The 21,935-nt window shown below is 46.3% G+C and overlaps 1 protein-coding gene across 6 annotated transcripts in view; it reads left to right on the forward strand.

Moving 5' to 3' along the window:
- Positions 1-21,935, forward strand: part of tead3a (TEA domain family member 3 a) — an 81,806-nt gene that overhangs the window by 26,945 nt on the left and 32,926 nt on the right. For 5 of the 6 annotated variants that reach the window (XM_061257074.1, XM_061257072.1, XM_061257075.1 and 2 more), the window contains exon 3: positions 15,647-15,896. In XM_061257074.1, coding sequence (XP_061113058.1) covers positions 15,773-15,896 — 124 coding nt within the window. In that variant the 5' untranslated portion in view covers positions 15,647-15,772. Of the gene's footprint in view, positions 1-11,566; positions 11,643-15,646; positions 15,897-21,935 lie in introns of all 6 variants that reach the window. The other variant, XM_061257073.1, reaches the window with a different exon arrangement.

Consider the following 21,935-nt stretch of genomic DNA (forward strand, 5'->3'; position numbering starts at 1 on the left):
TGTGTGTGTGTGTGTGTGTGTGTCTCTCTCGCTCCCCCTCTTTCTCATTCTCTCTCTCTCTCCTCCCCCTCCCTGGTTCTCTCCCCTGCTCTTTTTTTTGTTCTCCTCTCTCCCTTATGCTACGTATCTCTCTCTTTCCCTCTCTTCTATTTTTCTTTTTCACCCTTCCACTTGCCTCTCCCCCTCCCCCTGTGAGCAGCTGTCTGGCCCTCTCTCTCTCTCTCTCTCTCTCTCTCTCTCTCTCTCTCTCTCTCTCTCTCTCTCTCTCTCACTCTCTCACTCTCTCTCTCTCTCTCTCTCACTCACTTGCTCTCTCACTCTCTTGCTCTCTCTCTCTCACTCTCTCCCTCACTCACTCGCTCGCTCTCTTGCGCTCTCGCTCTCTCTCTCTCGCTCTCAACTTTGATTGTTTCCTGAGTGCCCTGCCAGAACGGAAGTAGGAGGAAGTTATTGGAAGAGTTGGAGAGGATTTATTAGAGCCAAATGCAGGCTGAGGGGGGAAGGGTGGGGTTTGGGGATGGGGTGGGGTGGTGGTGTGTTGGTAGGGGGGGGGTGCAGAGGGGGGGTCAGCGAAGCTCGGAGCTCAACACAGGCCGTGTGGCCCTGCTACCTCAGCAGGAGTGTTTCAGGTCTCTCATCTCCCCTCGAAAACTCTCCGTGGTCTTTGCCCGCCGTGATCCGGAGCAGACGGCCCGGTGGGCCTCCCTGAGCTTCCCGAACCCCGTGGGAGACAGCGGGTGCGCCAGGCGGGAACGCAGACCTCCAGTGCTTTCCTCTTGGTTGGAGAGAGGGAGGCACGAAAAAAGAATGGGAAAAAACAGGGGGCGGTTGCTGTTGATAAGGAGCCAGTTGTGCAGGCTTCAGTCTGGCTGGCCTTGAGGTGTGTCTGCAGTCGGTTCTTCGGCGTGGAGACTGGTTCTGCAAGTCCTGTGTGTGTGTGTGTGTGTTTGTCTGTCTGTGTGCACGGGTGTGTGTGTGTGTGTGTGTGTGTGTGTTCGTTCGTCTGTATGTCTGTCTTGTCTGTGTGTGTGTGTGTGTGTGTGTGTGTGTGTGTTCGTATGTGTATGGGTGTGTGTCTGTGTGTGTGTTTGTCTGTGTGTGTGTGTATTCGTATGTGCATGGGTGTGTGCGTGTGTGTCTGTGTGTGTGTGTTTATCTGTGTGTGTGTATTCGTATGTGCATGGGTGTGTGTGTGTGTGTATTCGTATGTGCATGGGTGTGTGTGTGTGTATTCGTATGTGCATGGGTGTGTGTGTGTGTGTGTGTTTGTCTGTCTGTGTGCACGGGTGTGTGTGTGTGTGTGTGTGTGTGTGTTCGTCTGTATGTCTGTCTTGTCTGTGTGTGTGTGTGTGTGTGTGTGTTCGTATGTGCATGGGTGTGTGTGTGTGTCTGTGTGTGTGTTTGTCTGTGTGTGTGTGTATTCGTATGTGCATGGGTGTGTGCGTGTGTGTCTGTGTGTGTGTGTTTATCTGTGTGTGTGTATTCGTATGTGCATGGGTGTGTGTGTGTGTGTTTGTCTGTCTGTGTGTGTGTGTGTGTGTGTGTGTGTGTTCGTCTGTATGTCTATCTTGTCTGTGTGTGTGTGTGTGTGTGTGTGTGTGTGTTCGTATGTGCATGGGTGTGTGTGTGTGTCTGTGTGTGTGTTTGTCTGTGTGTGTGTGTATTCGTATGTGCATGGGTGTGTGCGTGTGTGTCTGTGTGTGTGTGTTTATCTGTGTGTGTGTATTCGTATGTGCATGGGTGTGTGTGTGTGTATTCGTATGTGCATGGGTGTGTGTGTGTATTCGTATGTGCATGGGTGTGTGTGTGTGTATTCGTATGTGCATGGGTGTGTGTGTGTATTCGTATGTGCGTGGGTGTGTGTGTGTGTGTGTGTGTGTGTGTGTGTGTATGTATTTGTATGTGTGTGTGCGTGGGTGTGTGTGTGTGTATTCGTATGTGTGAGTGTGAGTGTGTGTGTGTTCGTATGTGCGTGTGAGTGTGTATTCGTATGTGCGTGTATGTGTGTGTGTGTGTGTTTGAGGGGCATTTACAAGCAGCCCTGCTTTAAAAATAAAGTAAAATGTCCAGTCGATGGTCTCATGCTCTCACGCATATCATCCGTATATTTCAAAGCGCCATTTAATATATAGTGCGTGAGTCACTCATCAAAAATGTCAGCAAATGTTTTGCATTTTATGTAAGTATGCAGTAGCTGTATTTAATGCATTTCCTGCATTCCGCCAGCCAGCTGCCACAGGCCATGGTGTCAGTGCATTGTGGGTGTATGGACCGAGTAGGCGGGGTTCTGCAGATCCAGTTCTGTCAGTCACCTCGTTGGAAACTCCCTTCCTCGCTGTCACGGCAACCAGCTCCTCTGGCCTGGGCCGAGCACGTCTTCCTTATCTGTAATCTGATCTCAGCCAGCAGCTGCTTCTCCTGTCAGGGCCCTGTTCCTCTTTGTCAAGGGCTGTGTGTCTGTGTGTGTGAGGGGCTGTGAGTGTGTGAGGGGCTGTGAGTGTGTGAGGGGCTGTGAGTGTGTGAGGGGCTGTGAGTGTGTGTGTGTGTGAGGGGCTGTGTGTGTGTGTGTGTGTGTGTGTGAGAGGGGCTGTGTGTGCGTGTGCGTGCGTGTGCGTGTGCGCGTGCGTGTGTGTGAGGGGCTGAGTGTGTGCGTGTGTGAGGGGCTGTGTGTGTGTGCGTGTGTGAGGGGCTGTGAGTGTGTGAGTGTGTGAGTGTGTGAGTGTGTGAGTGTGTGAGTGTGTGAGTGTGTGAGTGAGCGTTTATGTATGTGAGTGAGTGAGTGAGTGAGTGTGTGTGTGTGTGTGTTTGTCAGAGCCTGTGTGAGTGAGCATATGTGTGTGTGCATTTATGTATGTATGTATGTGAGTGAGTGTGTGTGTGGTGGGGTGTCTTATCTTGTGGGGGGGGGGGAGGCTAACGCCAGGGAATAGCCACAGGAAGCCTCACGCAGACGAGTGATACAGCTGCACCAACAGTCCTCCATTCTACGGACAGCCTGCACTCTCCCTCCCTCCCTCCCTCCCTCCCTCCCCTCTCTCTCTCCACACCCCAGCCTCTTACCCTATCCTCCCCCGTCTCTGTCTCTGAATATTATTTTAAAAAGCACAATAAGTAGACTTACTTTTGCCCCTAAGGACATTGCATATGGCTCTATGCATCTTTCTGGATCAAGGGGGTAGTCATGAAAATGTACTACTGGAGGGCTAAAACAATGGAGCAGCAGTCTACTCTCAGGGTTCTCTCTTTGCTGATCTTAATCTACTTTAATTAATTTCTGCTGATGCGGCGTGATTTAAGGGGCCTGGGTTTATTTTCGCAAAACTTGAGTCATCTCGTTTGGAGAGAAGAACAATTGCGGCCGTTTGTCAGCTGTTCACACTTGTAAGGCATGACATGTGGCACAGTGTGCGAAGCAAACAACAAACACGATGTAGCTAGATAGGAAAAGGCCCTGTCATTCCTGAAGGAAAAATAGGAATATCCCATAAACTCGAAAGGTGTGAGTCATTTCCCACCATTTCCAGTCTGCTTAGCGTTCCTGCTTTTGTGGGAGCAACAAGTCTGATAGTTAAGACTCATTTGTTCTGCAAATATCTGTATGTTTTTCTGAAACTCTGTTTAAAATGTCTTGTTTAGATTCATATTGTTGGAGTATTGTGCCTTTGCGGTTATTCATTTCAGATATATATCCTTTTTTTAAAGATATTTTTTAGGCCTTTTTCAGCTTTATTGGACAGTATAGTATAGACAGGAAGAATGGGAGCGAGAGAAAGGGAAAGACATGCGACAATTGTCAGACGGTCGGATTCGAACCGCTGACGTCGCGGCTCGCAATGAGCATGCGGTCAGTGCTCTACAGGCTGCGCCACCGAGACACCCCATTCATTTCAGATTTTGACCTAATTAAAATTTGAAAATTTGAAATGTATAAATAAAAATAGTTTTGGGTATTACTGAATGTATTTGTAATGGAATCTTTGGGCCTTTTTTTCCTGATGTCATTAGAGATGACATTATTCTTGAAGAGGTGGAAATTGTCGAGGTTAGCTAAACAAAAGCCTTACTAATAAACAGGAACTCGATCAGTTCCTCATGTTTTCATTTCTAAAACACTAAAGAAAATCAATTTGGATGTTTGATTTGAAACTTTGAAATGTTCTTACTAATAAACAGGAACTCGATCACTTCCTCATGTTTTCATTTCTAAAACACTAAAGAAAATCAATTTGGATGTTTGATTTGAAACTTTGAAATGTTCTTGACCGGACATCATTTTTTAAGTTCATCTAGTGTGTGTGCGTGCGTGCGCGTGTGTATGTGATTTGTTTCAAGGGCCGATTGGTACATCTGTGATGTGCTACATTAGGCCTGGAGCCTGCTGGTTGAATAGGCTTGCCCTCCAGGTTTCAAGATGTTGACAACGAGAGGTGCTTGCATTCCCATTGTATGCTGTGTAGCCTATTGTGTAGAAATGTTGTCTCATGGGCTTATATATCAGAAAAGAGAACGCGCTCTGTTGCCCTCTGTGGTGAACGAGACAACCGGTCACTCAAAATGCCATGAAAAGGGGTTGGTGGTTGTTTCATGGAAATTAATCATGGCCGGTTTGTTTAACCCCTTTTCCACACCTGCCAATGTCCAGGGTTAATTTCAACACATTTTCCGAGGCTAGCTGAGCCCCTGAATAGCCACTTATATCTTCAGATGTGTTGAGTGTACATGCGTGTATGAGGTGTCGGATGACAAGTAAGACTTTATAAATCATGCCTGGATTGGTGGTTGAGACTTGCCCTGCAGATTTCCCCCAGTGACTTGTCTATGAAAGCACCTGACTCGGAGATTAATGTGGGGATTAGACAAAATGCCTTTTATCAATTGCTAGACTTCCCTCGTCCATGAAATCTTTGGCTTTGTTCGAAGGTTGTGTGGAACCCGGCGTTAGTGTTTTTAACAGGCAGACACAGAGTAATAGAAGATCGCACACTGAACCACACTAGCCGCCTATTGCCAAATAAGTTCTGCTTCCAGTGTATGACTGGGGCTTGCTCACACTCTGCTCTTAAAAATGCACAGTCCCCAAATAAATCCACACAATCCGTATGAAGAAAGTGTGAATTTTCACGAGCCACTTGGACTTCTGTGAAGTTGTGACATCACAACAATATGTTTGTTTGTTTCAACGTGGCCCACCGTGTAGCCGGAACGAATCCAAGCGCTCGGCACTGACTGCGTTCAGTTCGTTACAGCTAGCCTGCCAATCAGGACAGAGGTTCATTGATAACAATGAGCCTTAACCCTACTGCTATGTTAAGAGTTTATGACCGCTTTTATGTTTGGTGTCAAATTCACCCCAACAGTTTAAATGAACACAAAATCTTTTTATAGAATAATCTGTGAGAAACATCTCATTTTAGAGCCTGAGGTACTGGAAGTGAAACTTCTGTATGGGAAAGTGCCACCACAATCATCCACAAAGAAATCTCAAATAAAAATGGTTGTCTCCTTTCTGGCATTTTATACAGTTACAGAGGGTCAAAGTAAGCCCATACAACACATGAAAAGTTTCTACAGGACTTCTGAAAACGTAGTATTATGTTTATTGCATGTTTACTGTTTATTCCCACCAAAATAGAACATTTTAAAAATCATACATTATCAAGATGAAAAAGGTTATCTGGTTTTTTAGAGATGTCAAACACTGAATGGAGTCAAATTGACCCCAAACATAATAGGAGGGTTAAAGACTAAAACAGCCTGTTCTTGCTAGAGCTCATGAGAGGCTCATGTTGCTTTTCTTCAAATCAGTATACTGCCTTACTTGACAACAGTAAGCACCACAAGAACAGCGCAGTGTCCTGGTTAAAGTAAGTGGTACCTGTCCGCGAGAGTGAAAATGTGGAAGTACCCAGGAGTACATCCGAATGAGGTGCAATTTAGGGGCCCTCTGAATCTGTGACGCCTCTCTTTACCGTCTCTGGGTGTTGTTATGGCAAACATCCATTCCCTCATTCCTCCTCTCAACAAAAGCAGAAGCGATACTGACAGGTTAGGGGGTGCAAGCTACCTCCCTGAAGATGAAGACTTCTGTTACCAAACCCCGCTGTCCACACCCCCCCCCCCCCCCCCCCCTCCCGTCTCGTGGACCCAGAGGCCCTGCCTCTCTCAGACCTGAGCCCCAGGCTGCTATCCGTCCCCAAGGCCTAATCGCTTTTCCCGTTTTTTCCGAAAGGTCGGTATCAGTAACAGACTGCGAAAACTGACGGATCAGCAGTGGAGACCTTCTCAGCTTTTTCCGCATATCCCCTGCAGACTGACCCTCCACTCGCACCAGCCGTAAAACCCCCGTGATTTACCACGTCTTAAAGAAAAGAAGCCACTTTTCCATTTGGGAGGTGGTTACGCCGATGAGATGGAAATACCCGATACCGTAATTCATCCAATTTCGTGAAGATTTACGGCGGCCATCCCAGAATGCTGGTACAGGCTGCTGTGTGTGCCTCTCCGTCCACACTCTGGAGAGCTAATATTTAAACAAGTGGAGAGTTGGCAGGGTGCTCCAGGTAATCGGCGCTTCTCTTGGGTTTCATCTGCTCTTCTGCGGAGAAAAATATTTTCACAAGAAAAGTTTGTGTGCTCTTTTAGGAAGCTGGGGGGGGGGGGGGGGTGAAAAAGAAAAATGTGTAAATAAGATACAAACTCTGGCCATTGAGTTGGAAGCATTACTCACAACAGCATACCTAATTTGATTTCTGGTGTTGCTCGGTGTCCTGTTGTGTGAACTTACCTTACAGCCAGTTTATTGCCTGGTGTATTCTACCTGGCTGGTAGGGCTTTCTGAAAATGTGTTTCCCAGAATCCTTCAGGCACAGCATTTATGCCCTGTTACTTGGTGTTTAGATTCCACTTGTCCATGGTTAGTGTCCACTTGCCCATGGCTAATATACAGTTGTCTATGGCTAGTCTCCAGTTGTCCATGGCTAGTTTCCAGTTGTCTATGACTAGTCTCCAGTTGTCTATGACTAGTCTCCAGTTTTCTATGACTAGTCTGTACTTGCCCATGGTTAGTCTCCAGTTGTCCATGGCTCGTCTTTGAAGCATATCCTGTTTGTCACTGCTCATATGAGTGATTGTGATGTCTCACTGCCGGGAGTAGAGGGCTGTTACTCGCATTTGAGATTTTTGGATCTCCACTCCATTACTGCCCCACCCCACAGAAAGACTTCTGCACGAATTGCCAAACTTAAAAAGAAAAAAAGAAAAGATCACATGATGTCCAAAATAACCAGCACGACAGGCTAAAGTGAGTTCTCAAGTCTCCAACCTTTCCACACTTCATTTCATTGATTTACATTTTTACATTTTAGACATTTGTCAGACACTTTTAATCCAGAGTGACATGCATAGCTTCTTCCGCAGGTTAAAGCGTCAAATCTATAGCTAGTAAAATACGCATTGATCATTGCCCTGAAATGCTAGCAGACAACATCAGCAGAGCATATGTTGGGTCAATTGCACAATAGGATTGTACCATTAATCTACTTGACTTGCAGAGTTTTAAATGGGTGCTGTGGAGCTTTCTCACAGTCATAGTTGTTCCTAGGAAAAGCTGTGAGTAAGCGCTGGTCTGGTCTTGGCAGCGGACGTGGGGGGTGGGAGGTGGGGGGGTGAGGTGGATGGGGGTGTGTGACGGTGTACTAGTGTAAACAGACACTCAGACTGTCAGTTCCAACATTTGTTTACCGCTCCGTCCTTCCATGAAATCTTCACTTTTTCTCTCCTAGCGCCTTTTGTTTGGGTTCTTACCCGCATGACAAAGGGTTTCCCCCCCCCCCCCCCCCCCGTAGTGTATGGTAAACACTAGCACAGCGCAGGATCCCTGTCTGTGTTTAGACCCAAAACTTAGACCCGTAGATGGGGACCGTTACTGGGCCGTGGGGTCTGTGCTCCGGTTGCCGTGGTGAAACGCTGAGCGGGATCTGCCGAAGATAGCAGAGGAAGTGGTGCATACGCTTAAAGATCGGCGATAACGTAATCAGTCGCGTTTTACGAGTAAAGTCTCAAGGACAGTCTTCTGCATTAACATGTTTCCTTGTATAATAAACCGACCGATTATGAACCAAAGGATTCCATTCAAATGCCAGTGTAATTCTTATTGAAAGGAGTCCTGTTTCAGTCCACAGTAGATATGTGCAATTTCAATGCAAGGATAAATGGACAAGCTAGTGTAATAAGAATCGTGTGTTGTGGAACAGATAAGGGTAGATTATTGAAATGTCTCCATGTGGTTCACCTGTGGGTCTAAATGAACCTGTAATTTCAGCTTTCCCCCCACTCATTATGTAATGAATCTGTTGGCTTGTCGGTGCGTCTTTATCTTTTGTGTCTTACGGGAGTAAGGCACGTGGCCTTCTCAGTTTTCATTACGGCAAACGCCCCTCCTGTGGATTTTGGTGCTCTGTGCGTTAGTGTGAGGCGTGACTCATGCTCTTAATGTAGTGCTTCCAAATATGAGAGTCGAACGATTGGCTAGTTTATGCACCTACTTTCCAAGAGTTCTGTCCTGTGATCTACAGGCTTAATGACCTGACCATGTACATTACATTACATTTTATTTAGCAGCTGTTTTTGTTACGTCAAGTGACGTACAAAACGGTGCATATCGAGGTTATGCAAAAAAAAAAACGACCACGAATTATATTATATATATTATATATATATATGTATTATACATTATACAGTATGTCTTCCTATTGGTGTTTTCCGTTTTGTTTCATTGCTAGGATTGTACAACAAAAGCGTTTTCACATCTGAGAATTTGTATTCATAAATGGAGAAGCGCCTTTGTATTTTAACGTGAAAATCTGTGTCCTCCGAGCTCCAGGTTGCAGTCGAGGCAATAATTTGCCGCTTTTAATGGTCTCATTTTAGGTTTTTTTTGTGAATATAAATGGGCAGTGCACGGTAAAGAGGCCAGGGGGTGGGACTGCGGGCTCTGTCCAGCTCGTACTACACAGCGTATTCCACCGGGAGCGGTCCTTGTTTTCAGAGGCTGAGGTAGATGCCTAAATTGGTCAACGACACCCCCATCCCCCCCCCCTCCCTAAACTCAACCGCCTCCCAGCCAGCGCCCTCCCCTTCATCACCACTGAGCCTCCTCCTCCTCCTCCTCCTCCTCCCCCGTATGACTCCCCTGTCTCCGGTCCTTATTTGGGCAGAGACGTTCTGTGGCGGGGGGGTGGGAAGGGGGGCGACATGAGGGAGCTCCCAGAGGCCAGGGGAGAATCAGCTCAGGCTCTGCTCGCCTTCTTAATAAGGGCATGTCTGGAATTTCAGCCTCGCTCTCTCTCTCTCGCTCTCTCTCTCTCTCGCCCTCTCGCTCCCTCTCTTTCCTGTCTATCACTCGCTTTTCTCTATCTCCCGGTCTTCCTCTCTCCTTTCTTCCCTTCTGTCTATCTCTCGCTCCCTTACTTCTCACTCTCACTCGCTTTTCCCTCCCTCTCTCTCTCCCTGTCCTTCTCTTCTCTCTCCCTGTCCCTCTCTTCTCTCTCTCTCTTCCCTCTCTCTCTCCCTGTCCTTTTCTCTTCCCTCTCTCTCTCTCTCTCTCTCTCTCCCCCTGTCCCTTTCTCTTCTCTTTCTCTCTCTTTTCCCTTCTGTCTCTCGCCTTCTCACTGGGCTGTATCTCTCTCCCTGTCCCTCTATCTCTCGCCCTGACTCACTTGTCTTTATCTTCCCCGTCTCTCTCTCTCTCTCTCTCTCTCTCTCTCTCTCTCTCTGACTAACTATTCCTTTATATCCCTTTCACTCTCTTTCTCTGCCCCCACCAAAAACAGCCCCCCCCCCCTCAGCTCCTAGCTGCTGATTCACAGCAACTCCTCTCCAGACAGACATGTTGCATTTATTTATCTTCATTTAGGTCACACACACACACACACACACACACACACACACTCACAAACAGACGTCTATGAAGGCTTTTCTCTCGGAGAATCCCGTGGTCTCAGCTCCGGAAAGTTTAGTGTAGTTGACTCTTTTTCCCCCCTCTCCCCCCTTTGGCACAGGTTGTAGAAATGACCCCACAGATATATCGCACACAGCTGGTGTGGAGAGGAAGCCTTGCGCTTCTGCGGAACGCTTCAGCGAAAGCCGGGGTGTCTCGCGAGCAGTAGGACACCAGATGTGCCGTGTAACTTCAGATGGCCAAAGTGCACGGGAGAGTGGATACATTTGTGCGAAAGTACGAAGCGTGTGCCACAGAAAAAGTTAACCAGTTTACAACTGCCTTGGGAAAGGACTCTGATAAGCGCTCGCAGAGAAACACCTTATGGTCAGACGCTGTGTTTCGAGGACGCATCTGGCAACCGACGGGGAAACGAAGTGTCTGTCAAGGGAATACGGGAGCGGGGGTATCGGGTGTGGGGTCTCGGTCATATGGCAGATAGGTAGAACTAGCACTCTTCAGAATCTCCTGTGGTAGTGTCTTGTGGTTTCTCACCTCTCGACACTCAAGGGAGCTTGGACGTACCCCTCTTAAGCTTGGTCTTCTTCTGTGTTTTTGGTTTTGCTTGTGTGCTTTTCATTTTCATTAGAAGATGTAGACATACTTATACTGTGACTGTACTGTACAGAAGGCTCAACATTGGCCATTAGCCACAATTCCCCACAAACAATGCTGATAAAATGGTGGCATTGAAATTCTCACAGACACCCCAATCACACTGACTCAGTGACACTCCATTCACACTGACTCACTGACACCTCATTCACACTGACTCACTGTCACCTCATTCACACTGACTCACTGACACCTCATTCACACTGACTCACTGACACCCTGTTCTCACTGACTCACTGACACTCCGTTCACACTGACTCACTGACACTCCGTTCACACTGACTCACTGACACTCCGTTCACACTGACTCACTGACACCTCATTCACACTGACTCACTGACACCTCATTCACACTGACTCACTGTCACCTCATTCACACTGACTCACTGACACCTCATTCACACTGACTCACTGACACCCTGTTCTCACTGACTCACTGACACCTCATTCACACTGACTCACTGACACCTCATTCACACTGACTCACTGACACCCTGTTCTCACTGACTCACTGACACTCCGTTCACACTGACTCACTGACACTCCGTTCACACTGACTCACTGACACTCCGTTCACACTGACTCACTGACACCTCATTCACACTGACTCACTGACACCTCATTCACACTGACTCACTGTCACCTCATTCACACTGACTCACTGACACCTCATTCACACTGACTCACTGACACCTCATTCACACTGACTCACTGTCACCTCATTCACACTGACTCACTGACACCTCATTCACACTGACTCACTGACACCTCATTCACACTGACTCACTGTCACTCCATTCACACTGACTCACTGACACCCCGTTCACACTTCCACTGATTGTACTATTTTGAAGAATTATTTGTGAGATGATGTTTTATTAGTTAGTGAGTTAGTGTTGACAACACTTTACATGAACTACCTAAGGCTCAACCTTTTTTTTTTTTTTTTTAAAGGACAGTTTGGATTAAACCGGTTTCCCCCCCAGATATCTTTTTCATATTGAGGTTTCTCCACATTTGGAATTAAAAGGTATGCTGGACTTGAGCTTCATAATACAGTTACACGTTTAAATGTAATTTTCTTTTTCTTTTTTATTGTTGTTATCATTTTATTTAAATTCAGACACAAAACTGCCAGTCTGAGGTGTAATTAATATTGTGATCTACATATATTGAGTGCAACAACCACTTTGTCACAATGACAATTTTGGTAAAGAAAACTTTTTTTATTGACTTTTAATTTTTAAAGTAGAATATAGGTTATTTCAGATCGAACAAGAACTTGAAAGTGACATTGCAAAGAATTTGTATTTGTTTAAATTAGCTTGCTCCAGCCATGCTACCCCTTGTTGGGGATCCCAGTCTTCCAGTCCCAATGTTTCAGTAATGCCATAATATTTAACAGTTCTGCCATTTTGTGCATCTTTTTTATGTAAATACATATCAGCCTTGCAAGATAAATCATCGTTTTGTTTAATTCATTGTTGCTTCTCGAACGGATTTTCCTTTATAGGCAAAGAAATTATAAAATGAAGGTTTGATCTGACCCAATTCATTATTATGGACTTTAGATATAATTGTATTTGAACCTTTTTTTCCTTCTCACATTTGGCCTATTTCTGCTTAGTCATCACTGAAAAATGGCTGACAGACTTGGGATTAGACTGTACTGCTGAATTATTTGAGTATCTCAGTTGGTTTCTCTCGTTTGCTGGTGATGCCAAAGTCATCCTCACAGTGTAGACTTGGTTATAGTTGCTTGTTGCACCTTTTATGAGCTCTAAAGTGTTTTAGTTGAAGCACCACGGTCTGCTAATCCGACTGGTCAACGTGGCTCATGGCCACTATGTGCGTTGAGCGCTTTGTACATATAGCACTGTGCAAAAGTCTTAGGCACCTGTATAACATTCTGTACAGATAAGCTTCTTTCAAAAATAATTCAATGAAAGGTCCTAAATAAACGTACTATACATTTTACATTGCATTTGAGTAATTTGGCAGAATAGTTAAACTGAATCAAATCAATATTTTTTGTGACCACCCTTCGGCGTTAAAACTGCATCATTTCTCTGAGATAGCCAACGCTGTCCTCCAGTTCTATAAGACAGTCAGGCTGTTCCAAGCATGTTGAAGAACTTGCCACAGTTCTTCTGCAGACTTTGGTTGGCTCCTTGCTTCTGATCTCAGACAGCCTTGATCAAGTCTTTATGTAAAAGTAGTCAATTGCTTACAGCAATATGTTACTTTTTAAATAAAATACAAAAATGTCTCTGTAAAATTTAATCTTTCGGAAAATGAATATTTTGAAATCACAAATGTGTTCTTTTATACTAACGCACACAAAAAATAAACATATATATAATAAAGTCTAGGGTGCCTAAGACTTCTGCACAGCACTGTAAATACCACAGTTTTTCCATGCATCGTTTGTGCTGCACTGGAGCTGGGAAGGTGCTTCTGGTCAGTAAACGTGTTAAGGTTGCTGGGAGCAAAATGCCACCATATTTGAACTCTTTGTTTAGAGTCGGGGCATCAGGTTTTATCCAGAAAGGCCTTCTGTGGATGTTTCTGTTTCAGCTCGGCTGTGACACCTGGGTCTACTAATAATAACCAACACTGACTTCAAGCAGGACATTGATGAGTAGAATCAGGTGTCTTGGAGTGCGGAACAGAAACAAAAAAGACTCCATTTGCATCAACCTAGATGGAAGTAAAATGTTGGTTTCCTTCCTTTTATATGTAGTGAATGCTAGTAAGAGAGAGAGAGACAGAATGAACATTGTTGAATATGTAGGCAGGGGGTAAGGATGAGTGGATTGAGTTAAACCATGTTTCTTTGACACTCATTTGACCTGAAGAATTATTTGTATGACATAGCCGTTGCCTAGCACCTATTTACAGTCGATTTGGTACATTCCAATGTAATATCTCTTCTAATTGGTCTGCCCTAGGCCATCTCCCAGAAATATGACGTATAAAAACACGTCAGACTGTTGACATATGCAGAGACAAAACATCTACTCTCGATGCAACTGCACTGTTGTGTGGGCCTACATGTTCTGTAAACGGGTCTCTATGTTGCTTTATTGTATTTTCTGCAGAAGTACTGAAGCTTCGTCTAAAAACTCTTCTAAAACTTGTAGTACTGAAGCTTCATCTAAAAACTCTTCTAAGAATTTAAATCAGACCCTCACCCACCCTGATTTGAAAGACACCAGGATTTGATTAATTGTGGTTTGTTACCATTTCCAATTGAACTTTTTCTGAAAGACATGGCAAAATCCTTTTGTTGCAATGCCTTGGAATGTCAGAGTGGTCAATGTTATTGAGTCTGCTGTGGAAATGTTCCAGTTGAGATTTGTGGTATTTACCCAGTACAAGCCTTTTTTTCCTAGAATCAGCATAATGTATGCACCAATCTTTTAATAAGCATCCTAGAAACAATGAGTTTGTACTCTTGTCTTGCCAACCGTGCCTTTCTGATGAGGAGAGGGCTTGAAAAACGCTTATGATCCCTACATTTTCCCAGCAACGAGGACGCCACATTGGGATGAAATTCAACAACCACAAGAATTCCCTGCGGTTTGGGTCATATTAGTGAGCTCTTTAAAAGCTTCTACTTTATGATATTTCGGATTCGTTTGACATATGGCGGCTCAGACCCATGATCGCTGCGGAAATTATAACGACAATTACGGCTTGTGTTGTTTCTTTAAATGGAGAACACCAGCGATTGGATTATATATTTTTAAGACTACCAAGAATTGAAAATTGTATGCTATTAAACCGAACAGTTTAATGTTGTAAAACTGTCATTTTAAAGTAGTATTTACCTTCAGGAAAGGGTAGTTATTAATTGTGAACATTTGAAAGTTACCTTTGAAATACTAAACTACATACAGAGAGCCCCCACCGTGAAAAACTTGACTTGTTGACAATTTCGATACGTTTTTGGCGGCTCTGTGTGTAGTTGTGTGCCTGGTGCAAGTCGTTACTGGCATTGGTGGTCTTTCCTGAAACCGTGTGTTTAATTTATGAGCGCCTCATGGTTGATGCATATGGTTGAGATTTATCCCAAGCGAGTGAGTGCTATTTATATTGACTCACCCTGGGAAGGTAGTAAACTGTGGCTAATGTCCTCAACGCCTCCCTACCTGAGTCTGGTTTCATGTTCAGTACGCTGCAGAGTCGTTCAGTTGACCGTGATCTAGGACATCCATTGCATCATCCAGTTTTTGCTTCCTCTGATTCAGTCAGATGGTCAGTTGAATTATGTGGTGTCATCTGAGAATTGGAAACGATCACATGTGCTGAGGGTGATTTAAAGCTATACTGGGAGATTCCGGTTATGGGATTTATCTGGCCACCTGTAACAATAGATCATGTGTCATCCCAACCTCGAATAGCAATTCTTATCGCTGAGGTTCATTTGAAAGCTGAAGGCTCCAACAGTGGTTGAGCGAGGAAATTTCACCAAACGGGACTGTAACGTTCCAATGCCGGGGTTTTCCATTTTGGCATCTGTACATGCTTCTTAATAATAATAATAATAATAATAATAATAGTAATAGTAATAATGAGTTTTGTTATGTAGCTGACACTTTCATCCAAAGCAAGTTACAGTTGATTAGATTAAGCAGGGAACAATCCCCCCTGGAGCAATGCAGAGTTAAGGGCCTTGCTCAAGGGCCCAGCGGCTGAGCTTGTGGCTACACCAGGGCTTGAACCACCAACCTTTCCAGGTCCCAGTCATGTACCTTAGCCACTAGGCTACAGGCTGCCCCAGCCATGTACCTTACCCACTAGGCTACAGACTGCCCCAGTCATGTACCTTAGCCACTAGGCTACAGGCTGCCCCAGTCATGTACCTTAGCCACTAGGCTACTGGCTGCCCCAGTCATGTACCTTAGCCACTAGGCTACAGGCCGCCCCAGTCATGTACCTTAGCTACTCGGCTACAGGCCGCTCCCTGGCTCCTTAGTTGGTTGCTGCTAGTAAGTGCCTCCAGCCTGAATTTCCTCCTCCTCTTCCCAGCCGTCCTCATTCTGGGGCTCGTCGCTGGGCCCAGGGGGAGCCGCCATCATTGCGTCCAACGAGTGGAGCGCGAACGGCAGCCCGGAGGAGGGGCGGGACGATGGGCCTGACGGGCTGGACAAGACCATGGACGGCGACGCGGAGGGCGTGTGGAGCCCCGACATCGAGCAGAGCTTCCAGGAGGCGCTGGCCATCTACCCGCCCTGCGGCCGCCGCAAGATCATCCTGTCCGACGAGGGCAAGATGTACGGTGAGTCAGCGCACAATACCCGCCTCTCCCGTCCTGGGAACCCGAGTCTGGTGGGACTCCTGAGTCCGGTAGAGCTGCCAAAGAGGGCTGTCCTGGGGATTTTGGTGATGGCCACAGATTCTGTGGAACCAAAAGATTGTGGCCTCGGGCAGTCCTTCGTCCTGTCTGCTTCTTAAATCCAGGAGATTGCGGTTTTTAAAACACAGCAAGTGTTTAATGTGTATACAGTTTTCTTTTTGTATTTTTTTTGCAGGAAGCTCATTCCTTATATTGAATAACCAGCACTTCATGTCTGGAGTAAGGTCCCTTGTAGACGTTCCTGGACCAATATAGTTTGCGTATTGGGTGTCTTCAACAGGCCTTGTTCTTGATTTATAGATGCAGATCTTGGCACTGGTCACCTCTGATGAAAGGCAATTAGTGTGTTTAGACCCTCAGAGCAGTTTGATGGAGTTAGGGACATGGGAATGAGAGGAAAGTACTTATGATGTGCTAAACAAAGTCAAAAATAACTGATTACCTAAATGGAACAGACTTCTGTTTTGGTTAGCGCATTAGTGGGGTTGCGGGAGGTCGGAGGTCATTTGCCAGGGCAGAACAGACACTGGTTGACCAGTTGGACGAGGATGTTTATTGAGTTCTGCTGCCTTGATGTTGCCTGAAAACCCTCCAGTAAAGGTCTAGAGATATCCCTCAATGGATGTCAGGTGACTCTAGACTAGCCTCTCCATTGGCACTTCAGTTTGTAATGTTACTGACCCAAATAGCTTTTATTTTTTTGAAGTTCCTGTTTACATACATGTCTGATATTGCTGGTAAATTGTACTTATGTATACCCAATATACACTCATGTGGCAGCAACTAAATGCATAAAAGCATGCTGTCTTGGTCAAGAGTTTCTGTTGGTTTTCACACCAAATGTAGAATGGGGAAGAGATGTGATCTAAGTGACTTTGACTGTGGAAGGATTGTTGGTGCCAGACAGGTTGGTTTGAGTATCTCAGAAACTGCTGAGCTCCTGGGATTTGCCAGACAGTGGATACCAGACAACACTGAAAATAAACGTCAACAAGTTTTCAGTTAGGTTAGGAATGGTTATGTTTCTGAAAATATGAGGAAGTTAAAGTTAATAATGTAAAAAGAAAAAATGTGATTTGGGCGGTTATTATTTTGATGTAGTACACGCTCAGTGAATGTGCTCTACTTGATCCAGGCTTTCTTGGGTACCATTTCAGAGAACAGTGCTTGGAGCCATGTGGACTTCAGATCAGGCATTATATCGGAAGGTTATCTCCATTTAGACGTTTAACAGATGCTCTTATCTAGAGCGACGTATATTTGTACGTACAGTCCCAGGATACAGCTGGAAATTTTGTACCCGTTGAGAGTGCAATGGCGGTGCATCGCTTGATAATTGAGTTCGCTAACTGTCGTGCTACACTGCTGTGCCAGGCGATCTGTAATGCCTGAAGCTGACCTGAATGCACTGCCTGAGTGATCCTTGTGAATGAAACGCCTAACAGGCACAAGAGAGGCGGCTCGTTCCAGTCTCCTCCATTTCCTTTCCTTTGCTCGGGGTAGTCTAGAAAACGTGAATTAGGCAAATGGAATGTCCTCGCTCCTTCAAACGTCAGTTCGAAGCCACCTCAGATGGGGAGAGGTGGATCAACAGGGCCATCATTTATAAGTCACGTTTTCTGAAAAAAATACTTCCGCAAAGGTTGCGTTCATGGTTCCTTGCTCACAGGAAAGATTGGGCATTTCTAACTTGTACTTCTAGCTCCTAGAAGGAATATTTAATGGGTTGGAATATCCTTAAAGGTGGTGGATCTCGATCGACTGGAGCACGGAAAAGAAAAACGGGAGAAAAATAAGCGTTTGGAATGAGCCCAGTGTTTTGGGCCTGTTTGTTATTAAGCTGGCCAGCGGAGTTTGCTGTGTGGGTGTCATTTTCCTCGGGGGCTGTTGGGAATCCCACGTGATTTACCGGTGTGGGCATGCTACGCCATGAGCTTTCCCCGCATGCTATTAGGAGACCGGCCTCTTCGGTCGGTCATTGCTACATAAACGTTAAAGATTCATCGCTTGCTGTCTATTGCCAAACACGCCGAGTGCCCCAAGAAACTGTGTGGCAGCTGGGGAAAAAAATTTATCCGCTTTCTTTTTTGTAATTTCTGCGTGCCAGCAATCCGAAACACTCCTGGAACGTTCTGGAATGCTGTAGTGACTCCTCTGTAAGGTTGCGGTGACGTTATGGCACAGCTGCAGAGCGGGAAGAATGTTTTGCGTTAGCTGAGATCAGCCTGAACCCTTGCCTTCATATTTAAATAAATAATTGCACGGTAATAAAATGCGTGTAGTTACTGTATAGCTGTGATGGCTGAGGTTGTTTTCTCTGATTGCCTCTTTTGTTTATGTGTTTTCAGGCCAAAGCACACTTCTGGCAACACATTCAACATGTAGCGTACATTGTATGGAAACAAAGTATACGCGTAGTAGTGGTTGGTTGTCATGGGTAACTGAATAAATGTATGGAATTTGCTCACTTGTGCAAAAAAACTGATGGTTTTTGAGCTGGGTTGGGGAAGTAAAATAAATACAAACAAAATATTGGCAGATGGGCAACAAAACAACGTTGTGCTTGAGCACCCTATTTCGCACGATTTCTATGACTTTAATATATTTGTGTGTTTCAGAAGGCTCTGTTCCTGCTGTAGCTTTTCTTCATCTGTATGTGTAGCCTTTTTCTACACCACGACAGTTATGCCATGGTGTGTGTGTGTGTGTAACTCTGTCTGCATACGAGTCTGTGTGTAAGTGTGTGTCTGCGTGTGTGAGAGGCTGTCTGTGTATTATTGTACTGTTAAGTGAATGTGTGAGTCTGTGTGTGTGTGTGTGAGCGAGCGCACTCGAGCGTGTGTGTGTGCGCACATTTGTGTGAGCGAGCATCTGTGTGTGTGAGTGCGCGTGTGTGTGTTCGCGTGTGTGTGTTCGCGTGTGTGTGTTCGCGTGTGTGTGTTCGCGTGTGTGTGTTCGCGTGTGTGTGTTTGCGTGTGTGTGTTTGCGTGTGTGTGTTTGCGTGTGTGTGTGTGTGTGTGTGTGTGTGTGTGTGTGTGTGTGTGTTTGCGTGTGTGTGTTCGCGCGTGTGTGTGTGTGTGTGTGTGTGTGTGTGTGTGTGTGTGTGTGTGAGTGAGCGCACTCGAGCGACTGTGAGTCTATGTGCGAGTGGGCCTGTGAGCGTGTGTGTATATTTTGACCCTTTTCTCCTCTTGTAGAATAGGCCTTGGACAGAGGCCCACATTCCGATCATTTTTCCCGGGCCTGCGAGGGATGGGCATTCCTGCCGGGCTCAGGCCTGCCGGCAGGCCTGTGACAAGAAATATAATCCCGATGCGACAGAAAGGGAAGGTTTGTTTCAACGGCCAGGCATTTTCTCCTTTTGTGGAAGTGCCGACCGGCAAGCCCACCCCCTCTCCTCACCTTCCCCTGTGGCTATCCCCTTTCAGCGCTCCCTCCGGAGAGAAAACCACCCCCAGCCCCCAGCTCTCCCCTCCCTCTGACGGTGTGCTGTCACAGCCTTCGCGCTGTGTTATCCAGTCACCACAGTGCAGGGTCTACAAGACATGCCCACAGTCGGGCGTTGTTATGGGGGAACCACAGTCTGCTGCCTAAAAGGTTATGGTATGGTGGAACATGACCACAGTGAGGCCTTGTTATGGTGGAACATGACCACAGTGAGGCCTTGTTATGGTGGAACATGACCACAGTGAAGTCTTGTTATGGTGGAACATGACCACAGTCAGGCCTTGTTATGGTGGAACATGACCACAGTGAAGTCTTGTTATGGTGGAACATGACCACAGTGAGGCCTTGTTATGGTGGAACATGACCACAGTGAAGTCTTGTTATGGTGGAACATGACCACAGTGAGGCCTTGTTATGGTGGAACATGACCACAGTCAGGCCTTGTTATGGTGGAACATGACCACAGTGAAGTCTTGTTATGGTGGAACATGACCACAGTGAGGCCTTGTTATGGTGGAACATGACCACAGTGAAGTCTTGTTATGGTGGAACATGACCACAGTGAGGCATTGTCATGGTGGGACATGACCCCAGTGTGGTGTTGTTATGGTGGAACTGGCGGCTTGTAGCCTAGCAGCTAAGGTTAATGAGTGATATGATCCACACAGCTATTGGGCCCTTGAGCAAGGCCCTTAACCCTGCATTGCTCCAGGGGCATTGCTATGGTGGAACTGCTGTCCTATGGAGTCACCGCAGTGCCTAAAGGCACAACCACAGCGAGGTGTTATGACGGTGGAACATGACCACTGAGAGGCATTGTTATGGTGGAACTGCTTAGCAGACATTCTCAGCCCAGCGCGCTTCCTCTGTGTAGAATTTCACAGGATCCTATTTATTGGGCCCCAGCTGGAGAAGGTGACAGAGTGTGCCTGCGCCTTCCTGACCTGGGGTCACGGCAGTGGTGGTGTCGAGTCCTGGCTCAGGATTCAAACCCGGAACCCTCTCTGGTCTTGTGCTGATGTCGGTCTCCTGAGCTTCCGGCGGAGTGCTCATTGGCAGCACACAGACGAGCATCGTAACGATTGGCTCAGAGCCGAAACGTGATTACCAGAGACGTTGATCGAAAGATTAACAAACGAAAAAACCCATCGACGTACCGAAAAAGTGAACGGACGGGCTGCAGTATGGCGTGAATGCGGTGTAGGGTATTAAGGAAAACCGAAAATTTCAGCAAGAAAAAAACGTCTGTGTGGTGAGGGAGAGGGAGACCAAGTAACACATACGAGCGGGGTGTGTCTTTATCGTGGCACAGGTCGGATTTAAACTGGGCCAGCACTGGTCAGAGGTCCTGCAGGGTCAGGGTAAGAGCGGCTCTTGCCTGTTGGCCGGCTACAGGGGCTGCTTGTGGCGTGATCCCAGCTGCATAGCCTGTTGCACTGATGCGCATTGGTGGATGAGCGTGCTAGCCTTTCCTCTCCCAAATGGACTGAGGAATTCTCAGCAATGGGACAGGCCTACAGTTCAAATGGGCCGTTCCAGAATTAATTAAACATTGAATTCAGCTGGGTGCTGATGTAGACGTTTTTTCTCCCAGAGTGCCTTTGGTCGTCTTCGCTGGGAAACGCTGGACGCTGGTGGTGTCCTCTCCCGGCCTGTTTCAGAGCCCACGTACAGGTGTGACCTCTGCTGGGGTCAGCCGTGGTCAGCGGGGTGTGGGTGAAGACGTTCCCCCCCCCCTCCCCTCGCCTTGGGGATAGTCCACCATCCGGCCAAGACACTTGGCTCCCGGATCAAGGTGGAGCAATGAAAATTCTTGGCTGCTTGCAGGACCTCTTCATTAATGGCAAAAACACACCATGCAGCGCAGAGGGGGCTGGAGAACTGGTAATTAATTCGAAGGCGTGCTGGGGTGTAATTAAAAGCAGGGGCCGCAGTAAAATCACCCCCCCCCGCCCTGCTGAAACTTACGCTGTTTAGGAAAAAAAAAAATCGGGGTTTGATGGTGTTTTATTTCGCCAGCGTCCCGAAGCTGACTGTGCTAACTGAAGAGCTTTGCGTAATGCTCATGTGTGAAGTCGTGCCAGGCAGTGTTGTTCAGAATGCCCCAACCTGCAACTACTTTGGTTTAATGACAAATATTTAAACCATTGAGGAGAAGAAAAAAAAATCCTATTAAGTGCATTCATAAGCTGGAGGTTATTCGTGCCGTATCTGGAAGCAATGAAATTGCATACGTGGGGGCATTTTCTACGCAAAGAGCAAGTAACTTGGGAAACTGTTTAGCCGACCCCCCCCCTCGTTTTTGAAAATGTTCTGAGGTTACGGTGCGTTGAAGGGCTTTGATTTCCCTCATGTAGAGAAATCAATTAAAAAGTAACTAAATACAGGATGGTGAGTATGACATCACCATCAGCTGCACTGGCTCAGCTGGAAAGGTTTCTAGTTGTGTGGAGAGCGCAGTGTTTGAGTGGAGGAGACAGTTGAGTGTTGTTTGAGTGTGAACGTACAGGAAAG

Source organism: Conger conger, chromosome 10 (assembly GCF_963514075.1).
Source record: "Conger conger chromosome 10, fConCon1.1, whole genome shotgun sequence".
NCBI lineage: Eukaryota > Metazoa > Chordata > Actinopteri > Anguilliformes > Congridae > Conger > Conger conger.